The 12,158-nt window shown below is 31.7% G+C and overlaps 2 protein-coding genes and 1 pseudogene across 2 annotated transcripts; 1 reads left to right on the top strand and 2 right to left on the bottom strand.

Moving 5' to 3' along the window:
* The first annotated feature begins 2,811 nt into the window (after window positions 1-2,811).
* Window positions 2,812-3,395, top strand: LOC107893213 (pathogenesis-related protein PR-4A). The gene has a single exon (XM_016818146.2). The coding sequence runs from the start codon at window positions 2,843-2,845 to the stop codon at window positions 3,269-3,271; it is 429 nt and encodes a 142-aa protein (XP_016673635.2). The 5' UTR covers window positions 2,812-2,842; the 3' UTR covers window positions 3,272-3,395.
* Window positions 3,396-3,870: 475 nt separating this feature from the next.
* LOC107893212 (ankyrin-1) lies at window positions 3,871-8,140 on the bottom strand. The gene is made up of 13 exons (XM_016818145.2): window positions 8,001-8,140; window positions 7,643-7,705; window positions 7,357-7,527; window positions 7,114-7,245; window positions 6,738-6,877; window positions 6,500-6,586; window positions 6,037-6,162; window positions 5,360-5,512; window positions 5,172-5,243; window positions 4,890-4,991; window positions 4,416-4,586; window positions 4,242-4,321; window positions 3,871-4,089 (listed from the first exon to the last, which is right to left on the bottom strand). The coding sequence occupies exons 1-13, from the start codon at window positions 8,029-8,031 to the stop codon at window positions 4,032-4,034; spliced, it is 1,386 nt and encodes a 461-aa protein (XP_016673634.1). The 5' UTR covers window positions 8,032-8,140; the 3' UTR covers window positions 3,871-4,031.
* Window positions 8,141-10,913: 2,773 nt separating this feature from the next.
* On the bottom strand, window positions 10,914-12,158 carry LOC107894435 (uncharacterized; annotated as a pseudogene).

Genomic DNA, 12,158 nt, shown 5'->3' with positions numbered 1-12,158 from the left:
GAAATATAAAAATGAATGGAGCAACAATATAGATGAGATGTATACATGAAAAATAGTAAGTAAATAAACAATATAGATGTACGTGATAATGATGGTACAACAAGAAAAATAAAAAAGAATAAACAATTTTTAAAGCGGGGTAATAAGAAATGAAAATCAATATAAAATAAATGAATAAATAAATTAAAATTAAAATGAAATTTAAAATCTTAAATAATAGTAAAATGAGTGATTGAACAGTATATAAATAGGAAAATGAATGAAATAATCAAATGAAAAAAGAATAATATATAACTAAACATGTAAATAGACAAACTGATGAATAAATGAATTAAAAAAAATAAGAGGGCTCAATTATAACTTAAATAAAATTAAGAAGGAAAATTGAAATAAATAAATAATAAAAGGGTTAAAGTGTAAATAATAAAATAGTTGAAATAGGCTTAAGGACTAAAATGGAATGCGCGTGAATGCACAAGGGCTAAAGTGCCAATGTTCCCAACCCCAAAAAAACAGCACTCAAGCGGGGACTAAATTGGAGTGGCGCGCAAAGTTCAGGGCAAAAATGAAAGAAATGGAATAGTATTAAATTAGAGGTGGTGCAAATGGAAGGGACTGTTTGCAAAAATTCCCCCTTTAAGGTGGAAATGCGCAATTCCAGTCTAATGAGCAGGTCAACACGCGGGTTTCCACCCTCTTAATTGCATCACTTTAAATTTAATACAACTTTTATTATACATTTATATTTTTAAAAGCTTACAAAACCATTTTTCTAAGCAAAAACCCCCGAAATTCCTTTCTTTTTCTCCTATTCTTCACCTTGGCCAACTCTTGGGTTTCACCGGCGCATGATACGCCTCCACCACCGTCGTGGTTTCAGCCAGACCCACAAGGATCTGTCAACCTTCAGATCGGAGGAGCCAACGTCGACTAAACCGAAACCAAAAACAGTAAATAAACTCCTTTTTTAGATTCGTCAAGTAGATTCAAAATAAAGTAAGAAAAAAGAATAAGAACATAGAAAAAAATGCGAATCACCTTCGGTAAACTGTTTTTTTAATTGATTTTTTTTCAATCCGTCCCCCTATTTACAATCCGTTTCCCCCTTTTTGAATTAGGAAAACCCCCCCTTACAATCGGTTCTCCCCTAAAGCTTTAGAGCCGATAGTCCTCTTTACATTTCGTTATTGTTTCTCTGCTATATCCTTTGTTGTTTGCACATGGTTTTTGTCTTTTTGTGTCTTCTTTTCTTGCTTGTTTGCAGGCTTTGAGGGGTGTCAGACGCGTGGAGGAGAGGGGCATGCGTGGGGAGGCCAGTGGTGGAAGCGCGTGCTTGTGGGAGGAGCGGCAGCTGAAGAGGAGGCTAGGGTTTGGGTGGCTACTGAAAAAGTTAAGATAGTGAGCTGATTTGGGCTTTAGGATTTTAGGCTATTGGGTTTATTTTGTATTTATTTATTTAGTTTATTGGGCTTATTGGGCTTGCAACTGGGTAATGGGTTTTGTAATTATTTTATTTGGTTTTTGAGCCCCTGGCAAAATTTGGGCCTTACATACACATTATGTAATTTGGTCTCTCTTTTTTTTTTTGCACATTTGCTTTTCTTTATAACATTGAGAGTTAATTTTAAAATAATGAGAAAATATAAAAATTATTAACTTGGTAAATATTATCAATATATAAATGTTGAGGGATAAAATTATCATTATGCCAATTTTAAAATCTTCCACTGTTAAATGATTAAAAAAATATAATTAAATAATTAAATGATCTTTTTATAATTTTTTATAATTAAATAATTTAAAAAATACTTATAACTAAGTGATATTTTGTAATTTCTCATAACTTGCCTAAATCTAATTTGAAACGTCATATTGATAGAAAATTCATCCGAAGACAAGTCCTAAGATTACTGAAAATAGTAGTTTGCGTGAAAGACTACGATTCTTCGCATCACCAAAAGCATCCTACTTTGGTATCAATAGTTGGGTAAGTAATTTATTTATCGTTAATAATAGTAATTAATCAAATTTATTTATTTTTTGAAAACATCAAATGAACCCATTTAATATAAAATAAATAATATATATAATTAAAATTTTCTTTTTAAAAAGAATATAAATAAAATATAAAATACTTATAATATGGATTAAAAAGCAAAGATTAATTTTTTAATCAATCTAAGTAAATGAGAACTTAACAACTCAGTGACTTAAATGAAAATTTTTAAAACCTTTTGAGTAAAACATATTGACCAAATAGTTTATTTTATTTAAACTTTTTTTTTTCTTTTTTTCTTTTTAATGTTCATTAGCCTTTGCAAATATAATAAAAGAAAAAAAATCCTAAAATAGAATCCGAATTTTATTTGATGTTTTATATGTTATTGTCTTTAAAGTTCATATATGTATTCTTCTTTATAAATGCAATGTCTTACCATTACATTCAACGATTTTTTAAAGTTTGATGGTATACTATTTAAAAATATATAATTTCAAAAATTGTGAATGGTATGTTTCCCTACATAGGTGATTATATAAATACAATGAATTTCATTACAAATACAGTATTTGCAGCCATTGAAATTTTAAAGAAGACATCCGTTAAATGCGGAACAGCACGATGAATTAAATCAAAGAAAGACACATTAATTGAGTCATCATCTAGAATCTGTTTTAGTGTACCGAAGAAGATTATATGGATATTTTCATTTTCACTACGGACTTGGAATTTTATAAGCTTTCGGTCATCACACGACACTGGGAAATCTCATGAACAACTGAGGGAATAAATTCCCTATAAATTGAGGAGCCTTGGGAAACATGTAGTGGCAACCAAAAAAAAATGGAGAAATTGAGAGTCTGCATAGTGGTTTTAGCTTGTGTGGTGGTATCGGCGGCAGCCCAAAGTGCTTCCAATGTGAGAGCTACTTATCATCTTTACAATCCGCAGAACATAAACTGGGACTTGACTGCTGCAAGTGCTTTCTGCGCCACATGGGATGCCAATAAGCCCTTAGCATGGCGTCAAAAATATGGATGGACTGCTTTTTGTGGTCCTGCTGGTCCTCAAGGTCAAGCTGCTTGTGGCCGATGCTTAAGGGTGACCAACACCGCCACTGGAACTCAGGCAACGGTGAGAATCGTGGATCAATGCAGCAATGGAGGGCTGGATTTGGATGTTAATGTATTTAACCAACTCGACACAAATGGGAATGGGAATGCTCAAGGTCACCTCACTGTCAACTATGAATTTGTAAACTGTGGTGACTAAACCCACTTTTTAGTAATTAAAATGAGATTCAACCAAATAAATGCTTTGTATCACTACTAAATAAATCCATTCTCGAATAAAACTTAGCAGCACTTGTTGCATGCAAGTTGCTAAATTTACTAAATATGATGCAATCTACAAGGTATCTGCAATTGCAATTTAAATTTCTAATAAATGTAATACATGATAATTGGCCTCTTACAGGTGGTGAAAGTGCCTTACTTAGATATCTAAATCATGATTATTCCAACTCTTTGACATAAAAATATTATTTCATTAAGCAGTTAGATTTCTAGTTCTTGATTCAACCAATAAAAAGTTAAAAGATTCCAGTGAAGACAAGCACTGGGATCTTTGCAGATTTGGAGTTTTGATAGATTCAACTAAATTGAGTGGTAAATGGCTAAATGATAAAATTTTACTAGTTAGATAGTCGATTAATCTGATTCTAACATTAAAACCCATTTTTTACAACCCTCCACAAAAGACGTGGACAACATAATTACTGCTGAGGATGGGTTTCAATTTTTTTACTTTGATTATTTGAATTCTCTTCTTGATGTTAAGCATGCAATTCTCATGGTGAATACCAACACCAATTTGCTCTGCTAATCTTACGTTCTCATGCTCATTAACTTTCAGTCGTGTTGTTTCGCATATAAAGCATTCTACAAATAAACATTCCCTTCCCAACTTCAAAATCCGTACGGTTTGTTACCCATCATATCTTCTCAAATCTTTGGTGTATCAGCTCGGAAAACTAACTAGATTTTTCTTGATCGGTACCATGAAACTTCCTCCCCGCTTCAACTGCTTCCCTGCAAAATTTGCAAATTAAAACTACGGAATCAAATATCAAGATGTTGCTTGGAAAGAATACTAATTTTTCAGTTAACAATAGGCATATTGAGTTTACAGGCACCATAAAACAACGACCTAAGCAGAGAAGATGAAGACTGAGATTACTGACCTAAAAGCATTTACGAGCTCTTTATTTTCGGGGTCAAGCTGCACACCCTCGTAAAAGGCATTAGCTGCTTCATCATATTTCTGCAATAAAAGGAGCGGCTAAAAACGGTCTGATATCAAAAATAATAAAACCAGTATGAAACTTCGACAACTGTGGTAAAAAGATTTAACGTGCCTGCAACAAACGCAATGCAGCACCTTCTCTATAGCAAGCTTTTGGCCAGTCTGGTCTTAATGCTCTGCAAGCCCTTGCATCTGTTAAAGCATGCTCAGCTTGTCCGAGACGAATCCAGCAAAGGCTTCTATTTGAATGCAGTGCAGCATCCGTTGGATCTAAATCAATTGCCTGTTAAGTTAATCAGAAGATGAGATTAAATTCTCAAGATCGTGTTCTTAAAACTAGTTAACGAATTTAAATGCAGAAAGAAACTCAATTCACCAAATGCCACAAACACATTTGCCTTCATGTGATGTGCAAGGTTAAGAAATCAAGCGCCAAGAAGTACTGTTTCCGGGCACAATTTGATGGAAAAGATATGGCTAAATGTTCCAAAAATGAAATTCTGGTCTAGGAACAGGTGATTTCGACCTTGTATTAGAAAAGGATGACTACTTTAACGCAATTTGACAAATGAGATTAATATCTTACTTGTGTATATGCATCTACAGCCATATGAAAATCTTTTCCTTTGAAAGCCTCGTCTCCTCTTGATTTGGCTTCTGCAGCTTTCTTCTTCGCTTCGGGTGTCACCTAGATAAATAACTCAAGACATATAACGAGGAGAATATATGTTCTCTTTCTTTAATTCAAACTCTATGAAAATTACAAGCAGCAGTTAACCACAAAGAAAAACCATGTGAATCACATTTCTTTAGATTAAAGGGGACAGACTCAACAAGCAAAAATCACAAAATAGATTAAAGGGGACACCTCAGGGAGATCATTTGCCGGCAATGCAGTGTCCCTTGTTGACTTGGCTTCCGTCAGTTTTTTCATTTGCTCCTGCAAAATTCACCTCAAAATAAATAAAGATAACAATATATGTTGACATTTGCATTCATAGCAAAATAAGACATCAAGCATTATGCTCAAATTTGGTTCACAGTAAAAACTAGTACCAATTGTTTGTCAGTTTCAGACTGCATATATTTGAGAATTCCATCAACAGTCCACTCTGGAATGGTATCGATTCTTGACGTCAAAGGAAATAGTATCTCAACTGCTCCACGATGACCTCTGGCAGCTGCAACCTGGACGGGCTTCAGGCCATCCTGTGATGTGAAGAACAAAGAAACAAATGCCGGATTAACTCAACAAATAAATAATTTTGAGTTATACTTTCTTTTTGGCCATCTTGAGGAGTTATACTTTAGTTTCTTTGACTAATCCTTTTTTTTTTTCTCTATCGAACTCCTGCTACAAGGTCCCGTTCAAAATAGCAAACATCAATTATCAACTAAACTTCTTTATGGATTAGATAACAGCTCAAGAGTAATGTAAGACCATGCAGAAGGCAGATATAGCTCTGACAAGTGAAAACCCATCATATCGCACAAAATGTATCAATAGAAGCAACTGGCACCGCCTTCCGAGGATGCCAGGCTTCGTAACTTCAAAGTCCCGGATGCACACTTAAATTCGCACAAGGGCATTGAAGAAGACAAAAGAATTATCCCTTTAGGTAACAGTTTTGGTATTTCACCATCTAATAGGTAACAGCATACAGATCACTAGAAAAACCTTTAAAGCTCAAAAGTTTATTGTTTTGGAAAAATGAGTGTATTACTAAACTCACTTCATCAGTGGCATTAGGATCAGCTCCAGCTTTCAGTAAGCTGTTTATTAGTTCAGGGCTTCCATGATCAGCTGCAATATGCAACGGAGTTGTTCCACCAGCTGTAATATTCACTTTAGCACCTGCCTGCATATGATAAAATGCAAGACTCAATGACAACAATGAAATGGTATAATTGAAAAAAAAAAAAACATAATAAATGTTCTAAAATCAAATTAAAATGATTAGCAATCCATCCAAATAGCAGGCACAAGAAACAAAGATAATAAATGAAAATGAGGAATTTTTGGAATTTTTTATAGAGTTAACAAAGTTCCTATCTAGAAGTCATCTGTCAAGCAAAGCTACAACAAAACAAAAGATTTAGTAATTTCTCTTCTAAAATTTTCATTAGCGAACATTTTATAGCAAGCGGCAAAAAGTCAGACATAGTGGAGCACTAAGAAGATTAAAGAGGACAAACCTGAATCAACAAATCCGTGCATGCAAGTGAACCTGCTGCCACGGATGACAACAATGGAGTGATATTATCCTCGTTTTCAGCATTTGGCTGCAAAAGTAATCATCATAAGCAGTAAAAGACGAGTATACATAAATGATACTTTTAAAAAGGAGTCCCTAACGAAAACACGAAAAAATTCTAGTCTCTAGAATTATTTTATTTTCATATACAAGTAATATAATATGAAAAGAGAACATACATTAGCATGATAATCTAATAATACTTTCACAGCTTCACGTTGACCATGACCAGCAGCCCAAACTAAAGGGGTACCAGCATCACTTTGTGAATCAACCTTGACGCCTTTGTCCAGTATATACTTCAGCAATTCAACATCCCCTGCAGGCAAGAAGTAGTAAATTGGAGGTAAGAATAATTACTTAAGAAAAGAATATAATGAAGGGAGTTCAAACGACCATGTACAGTAGCAACAAGATCAATTGTTTTATAGTAAACTACATAACAATGTGCAATGGATCATAGTAACATCATACTGAACTCTGATTACTGCACTATCACATCGGAATAACAGCCCCATCCTTAGAAAAGGAACAAACAAGCCAAAGAGCACGCACCAATTCCAGCTGCATGATGTAAAGCAGTGGCATCTAAGTTGCTGGGTATAGCAGGATCAGCACCATGCTCTAGAAGGTATTTTGCAGTGAGAGTATGACCTTTCCGGGCAGCATGAAGGAGAGGAGTGTCACCTGCATTTTCAATTAATTCAAGAGTATAACATAAAGAATCTTTCAGCACATAAAAAGAACAGAGTATTAAGAAAATTTTGACTATATAAGACGAAAAACTCAAATGCATACCATCTTCATCTTTTGTGTTCACATCAAGCTTCAATTCTTCCAACAAGTATTTACACACCTCAGTCTTGCCCTCTCTTGCTGCAAAATGAATTGCCCCTCGTTTGTTCGCATCCTTAATATCTGCCACCGTTTTAGCCAGTCCCTTCCCCTCATCAAGTTGAGAGGCAATCTCTACTCGAAACATCAAAAAGTTCGAAAAAAAAAACAAAAACAAAAACAAAAGCATTTCAAAATAATATTTAGCTCTCGGAATAGTAAAATTAAAACATAACATGAGTTGTCTTACTCTTGAGAAGATCAAGGTTCCCTGTACAAGCAGCATTCAAAAAGGTTTGAACTTTCTGCCTCACTGCAATCAAGATATCAACAAGTTCCCAAAATTTAAATCTTCAAGCATTGAATTTTGATAGTCAGAGTACAATTTTAAAAAATAAAAATAAAATGTTTGTTCAGCGAAACTACATATAACCGAAGAATTAGAAAACTTGCATCAGTATTACACTGACAGAAATATAGAATCCCCATTAAAGTATACAAGTTTTTTAAGTCAATTTTCCAACTTTAAACATAAAAGATGAGAAAGCCCAATAAACAACAATGAAAAACAGTATTAAAAAATATACGTAGTTGAAGAAAGTATGAACCTGCAAGGGCAGCTGAAGCATCTGGAGACATGGTTACTTACTATTGCCTTCGTAAAACCCTAAACAGCTTTATTTTCTTTTTCGTTTTTTTTTTGACCTATTTAAGAATTTCTTAATATAGGTATTACCCGCGTTTAATTATATACTAATCTCCATTCCCACCCTCTAAGTATTGGGTTAATTATATTTGTCTAAATTATTAATTAAAATTTTGAAAGTTATAATTTTATATATTTAAATTTTAGTCCGTTTTTATTTTCAAAAACTTTAAATAAAAAAAACTTACTTAGTAGAATTGTCTTAAAAAAAGGTATTGTAATAAATTTAAATTTAACAAAAAAATTAACGAAGTTAACAATTTTTAAAATTCATGTTAGTATATATAATCAAAATAAAATATTTAAACTAATGACATTATAAAAGTTGAGGTGCGAACTATATCAATTTAAAATATAAAATTTAAATTATAAATTTAAACATAGTTTAAGAACCAAAATTAAAAGTTAACCATTATAACTAAAAAAAATAGAGGATGAGTGTTGAAATTTAACGATTTCTTATCATGTAAAAGAAAAAAAAAAGGGGCACATGCCTTATAGGAACGCCATAAGTTGTTCAAATATTAAAATATAAATATTAAATCTCGAATTTGAACGTAGTGTATGATTAAACTTAACATTTGACCATTATTGTATAACTCTAAAAAAAAAAGAGGGATCACATTTGAAATTCAATTATTTATAATGTCAAAAAAAAAAGGAGGAAAGGGACATGTGTCTAGGCCCTCAAAAATTAAAATATAGAAATTAAATCTCAAATTTAAACATAATATAGGGACCAAAATTGAAATTTAACCATTATTATATAAATCAAAAAATAGAGGGATGAAATTTTAGATTTAACTATTTCTTATAATGTAAAAAGGAAAAAAGAAAAAGGGACAGGTCATAGGGCCTTTCTTATATATAGAGTTTGTCAAAAATTAAAATATAGAGTTTAAATCTTAAATTTAAATGTAGTATAGGGATCAAAATTGAATTTTGACCATTGTTATATAACTTGAAAAAAATAGAGGGATCAAATTTGAAATTCAACCATTTATAATGTCAAAAAAAAGGGGAAGGACACATGTTCTATTGAAAGGCCTTAAAAATTAAAATATAGAGATTAAATCTCAAATTTGGACGTAGTATAAGGAACAAAATTAAAATTTAACCATTTTTATATTATTTAAAAATGTAGAGGGATCAAATTTGAAAATTGACCATTTCTTATAATGTCAAATAAAAAGAAACCGATGTGCCTTATCGAAAGGCCTTCGATAATTAAAATATAGATATCAAAACTCAAACTTAAACATAATATAAGAATTGTAATTAAAATTTGACCATTATTATGTAATTCAAAAAAAAGTAGAGAGATCAAATTTAAAATTTAACCCTTTTTTTATAATGTCAAAAAAAAGAGAGGAAGGGGCATGTGTCTTACAGCTAAGCCCTTAAAATTTTATATGAAGAGATTAAATCTTAAATTTAAACATAATATAGGGATTAAAGTTGAAATTTGACCGTTATTATATAGAATTTATAGATGTATCAGGTTAATAGTGTCTATTTATCAAAAAATATTATATTTATACTTTAAGTTTAGTTTTATTCATGATTAGCCCTTAAACTATATCTATTTTCTCACTTTGGTACTTAAACTTTTTTGTCTCATTTTAATACATGAACTTTACATTGTTGCCCGTTTTGGTACCTAATAGCTAACGAGTTTAAAAAGAAGTCAGCCAATCAGAACGTGTCGCATCATTGATGACATGGCAAGTTGCCTGATGATGTGGCACGTTGAATTGACGTTGACCAGTCAAAAAACATTAAAAATATTTAAAACTATAAAAAATATTTTAAAATGAAAAAAAAACTAATAAACATTATTAAAAATTAGAAAAATTAGGAAAAAAAGAGAAATTTTTAAAATTTATTTTTAAAAATATAAAATATATAAGGACTAAAATTAAAATTTGATCATTTTATATAACTCGAAAAAATGTAAAGGGATCAAATTTAAAATTTAACCATTTTTTATAATGTCAAAAAAGAGAGAAAAAGTAGGGGCAAACCCAAAAAGAAAATTAGGAGGGGTCAAAATTGAATAATAAATTTTTAAAAGGATTAAACATAATATATTAATTTATTATTCATCATTTTTTAAGCGATTAAATATATTTTTTTCATTTTTGAGGTCAAAGTGTAATTTTACCATAAATTAATTTTTAATTTATCATTTTATAGAAGACTTAAATAGCAATTTTTCTATGACAGCATGATGATTCAAACTGATAGCATCGAGACAGTTCTAGCAAATCAAAATCAAGCTTGTAATGATTTAGACTCAACTCTGATCAGGAGAGTTTACTAAAATTTATCCAAAACAAGACATTGGGGCATTCGACATATCCTTAGGGAGGATAATGGAGAAGCTAATGGAATCGCAAAATAAGTTCAAGAGAGGAGAGAAAGATCTTCAAGTGTTTGAAGTTTCCCCGATGAGGATCTAGTTCCATTTTATTGTAATCTTTTCAATTTTTTTTTTTTGTCTTTTCATAAAAGAAATAGTAATTTTCCATTTGAGAGGGGTCAAGACCCTGTCTACCCCCTTCAAATTTGTCCCCTTAGAAAAAAAATATATTTGTCTTATAGAGATTAAATCTAAAATTTAAAGCTAAATTTATAAGTGTACGAGGTTAAATGTTGTATTTACAATTTAAATTCTTTTAACATTTGATAATTAGCCTGATTTTAACTTTTGAGGATAAAAAGTTATGATTGGAAGCTTAGATTTAAAAAATATTAATTAATAACAAATAATGTCAAAGTATTAAATTATAAGAATAATTTTATTAATAATTTGTGAAATATATATTATATTAATAAAAATTTCAAACATTAATATTTTTAAAGTAAGTTTTATGGAATTTGTTTATTTAAATTGAATCCCTCTAAGTGATCTCAAACAAAACAAAATTGGATCTTAGCCAAAATTGGATGTATAATAATAAGAAAATGGGAACCTTAGACCCTCTCTTACTATCTTTTTTCTCCTTACTCTAAAATTTCTTTTCCCTTTGATCCTTTGCCTCTACACTAAACCATGCATGTACACTTCAACATGACTGCATCAAAGAACATGCCACAGCTTGTGCCCAATGCCTTAGCTTAGTCTTCACTTGCTGAGGATTATCTCCTGCTAAACCAAAATATATAATCCCCTATAACCAAAATGGCAAAAATGGATTTAAATCATTGTTTTTGGCATTGAAATGAACATTACCTGAGATGTAAATTTTCCAATCTAGCTCACTTCTAGGGCTTTCAACACATGGTGATATGTAACCAACTGAGGAAGGTGATGGTGAACAACTTTGGCTTTGAGGGGATGGAAGTGTGAAAGCTGTCGGTTTACAGCAAAATAAAGATCTAGGGCTGGCAATGTGTTGCATAGCTTTTGAGCTTCTTCTTCAATGAATCCGAACCCTAGTTCTATGCACCCTTTAAGTTCATACAAATCTTCATCTGTCAACCCATTTTTACTCACGATAAACCCTTCTGTTTTTCTCTCTTGACGAAGAATCTGTCGTCGCCTTCTTTCCCAAGCAATGTCCCTAAATGTAAAGTCTCAGACATGACACAATTACACGGTACAAAAATAAAGAAGAAAGCTAAAACATAATACGAAACATGAACCTAGAGGTCTCGAACATGGACAATTGATTGTATAGAAATTTCTTGTCAATCATCAATGGCGATGGCTTTAATCGCATTCGTTGCACCTGTTCTGTTTTTGAGTCACATAACGGTGAGGATAGTGAACGTGTGACGACCTTTGTTGTCACCTCTAGTCCGTTGTATTTCGTCATATTTTTTTTTGGATAGTTACTATAAAAAAACAGCAAAAAATTTCTTATCTAAATCCTAAAAGATGGAAAAGGAATACCTTAAAAGCAAAACAATAAACAAAATAATAAACTTCTCTCTTTTCTTTTGCCTGAAACAAAAACGAAACAAAAAGAGAGGTTTATTACACCAAATTGGCAGCGACAGCATGCAAAGCTGACACGGCCAAACAATCGTAAAAAAGTGAAGAATGGCTAATGAG

The sequence above is a fragment of the Gossypium hirsutum genome, chromosome A13 (genome assembly GCF_007990345.1).
Source record: "Gossypium hirsutum isolate 1008001.06 chromosome A13, Gossypium_hirsutum_v2.1, whole genome shotgun sequence".
Taxonomy (NCBI): domain Eukaryota; kingdom Viridiplantae; phylum Streptophyta; class Magnoliopsida; order Malvales; family Malvaceae; genus Gossypium; species Gossypium hirsutum.
Note: the sequence above shows the minus strand (reverse complement) of the source record. Positions and strands in the feature narration are given on the sequence as shown.

Coding starts and splice junctions, on each gene's coding strand:
- LOC107893213 (XM_016818146.2), top strand. CDS start 2,843: ATGGAGAAATTGAGAGTCTGCATAGTGGTTTTAGCTTGTGTGGTGGTA.
- LOC107893212 (XM_016818145.2), bottom strand. CDS start 8,031: ATGTCTCCAGATGCTTCAGCTGCCCTTGCAG. Junction 5,513..6,036: donor ATCCTAATGCCACTGATGAA/GTGAGTTTAGTA, acceptor TTCACATCACAG/GATGGCCTGAAGCCCGTCCA. Junction 4,992..5,171: donor CGGCAAATGATCTCCCTGAG/GTGTCCCCTTTA, acceptor TTATTTATCTAG/GTGACACCCGAAGCGAAGAA.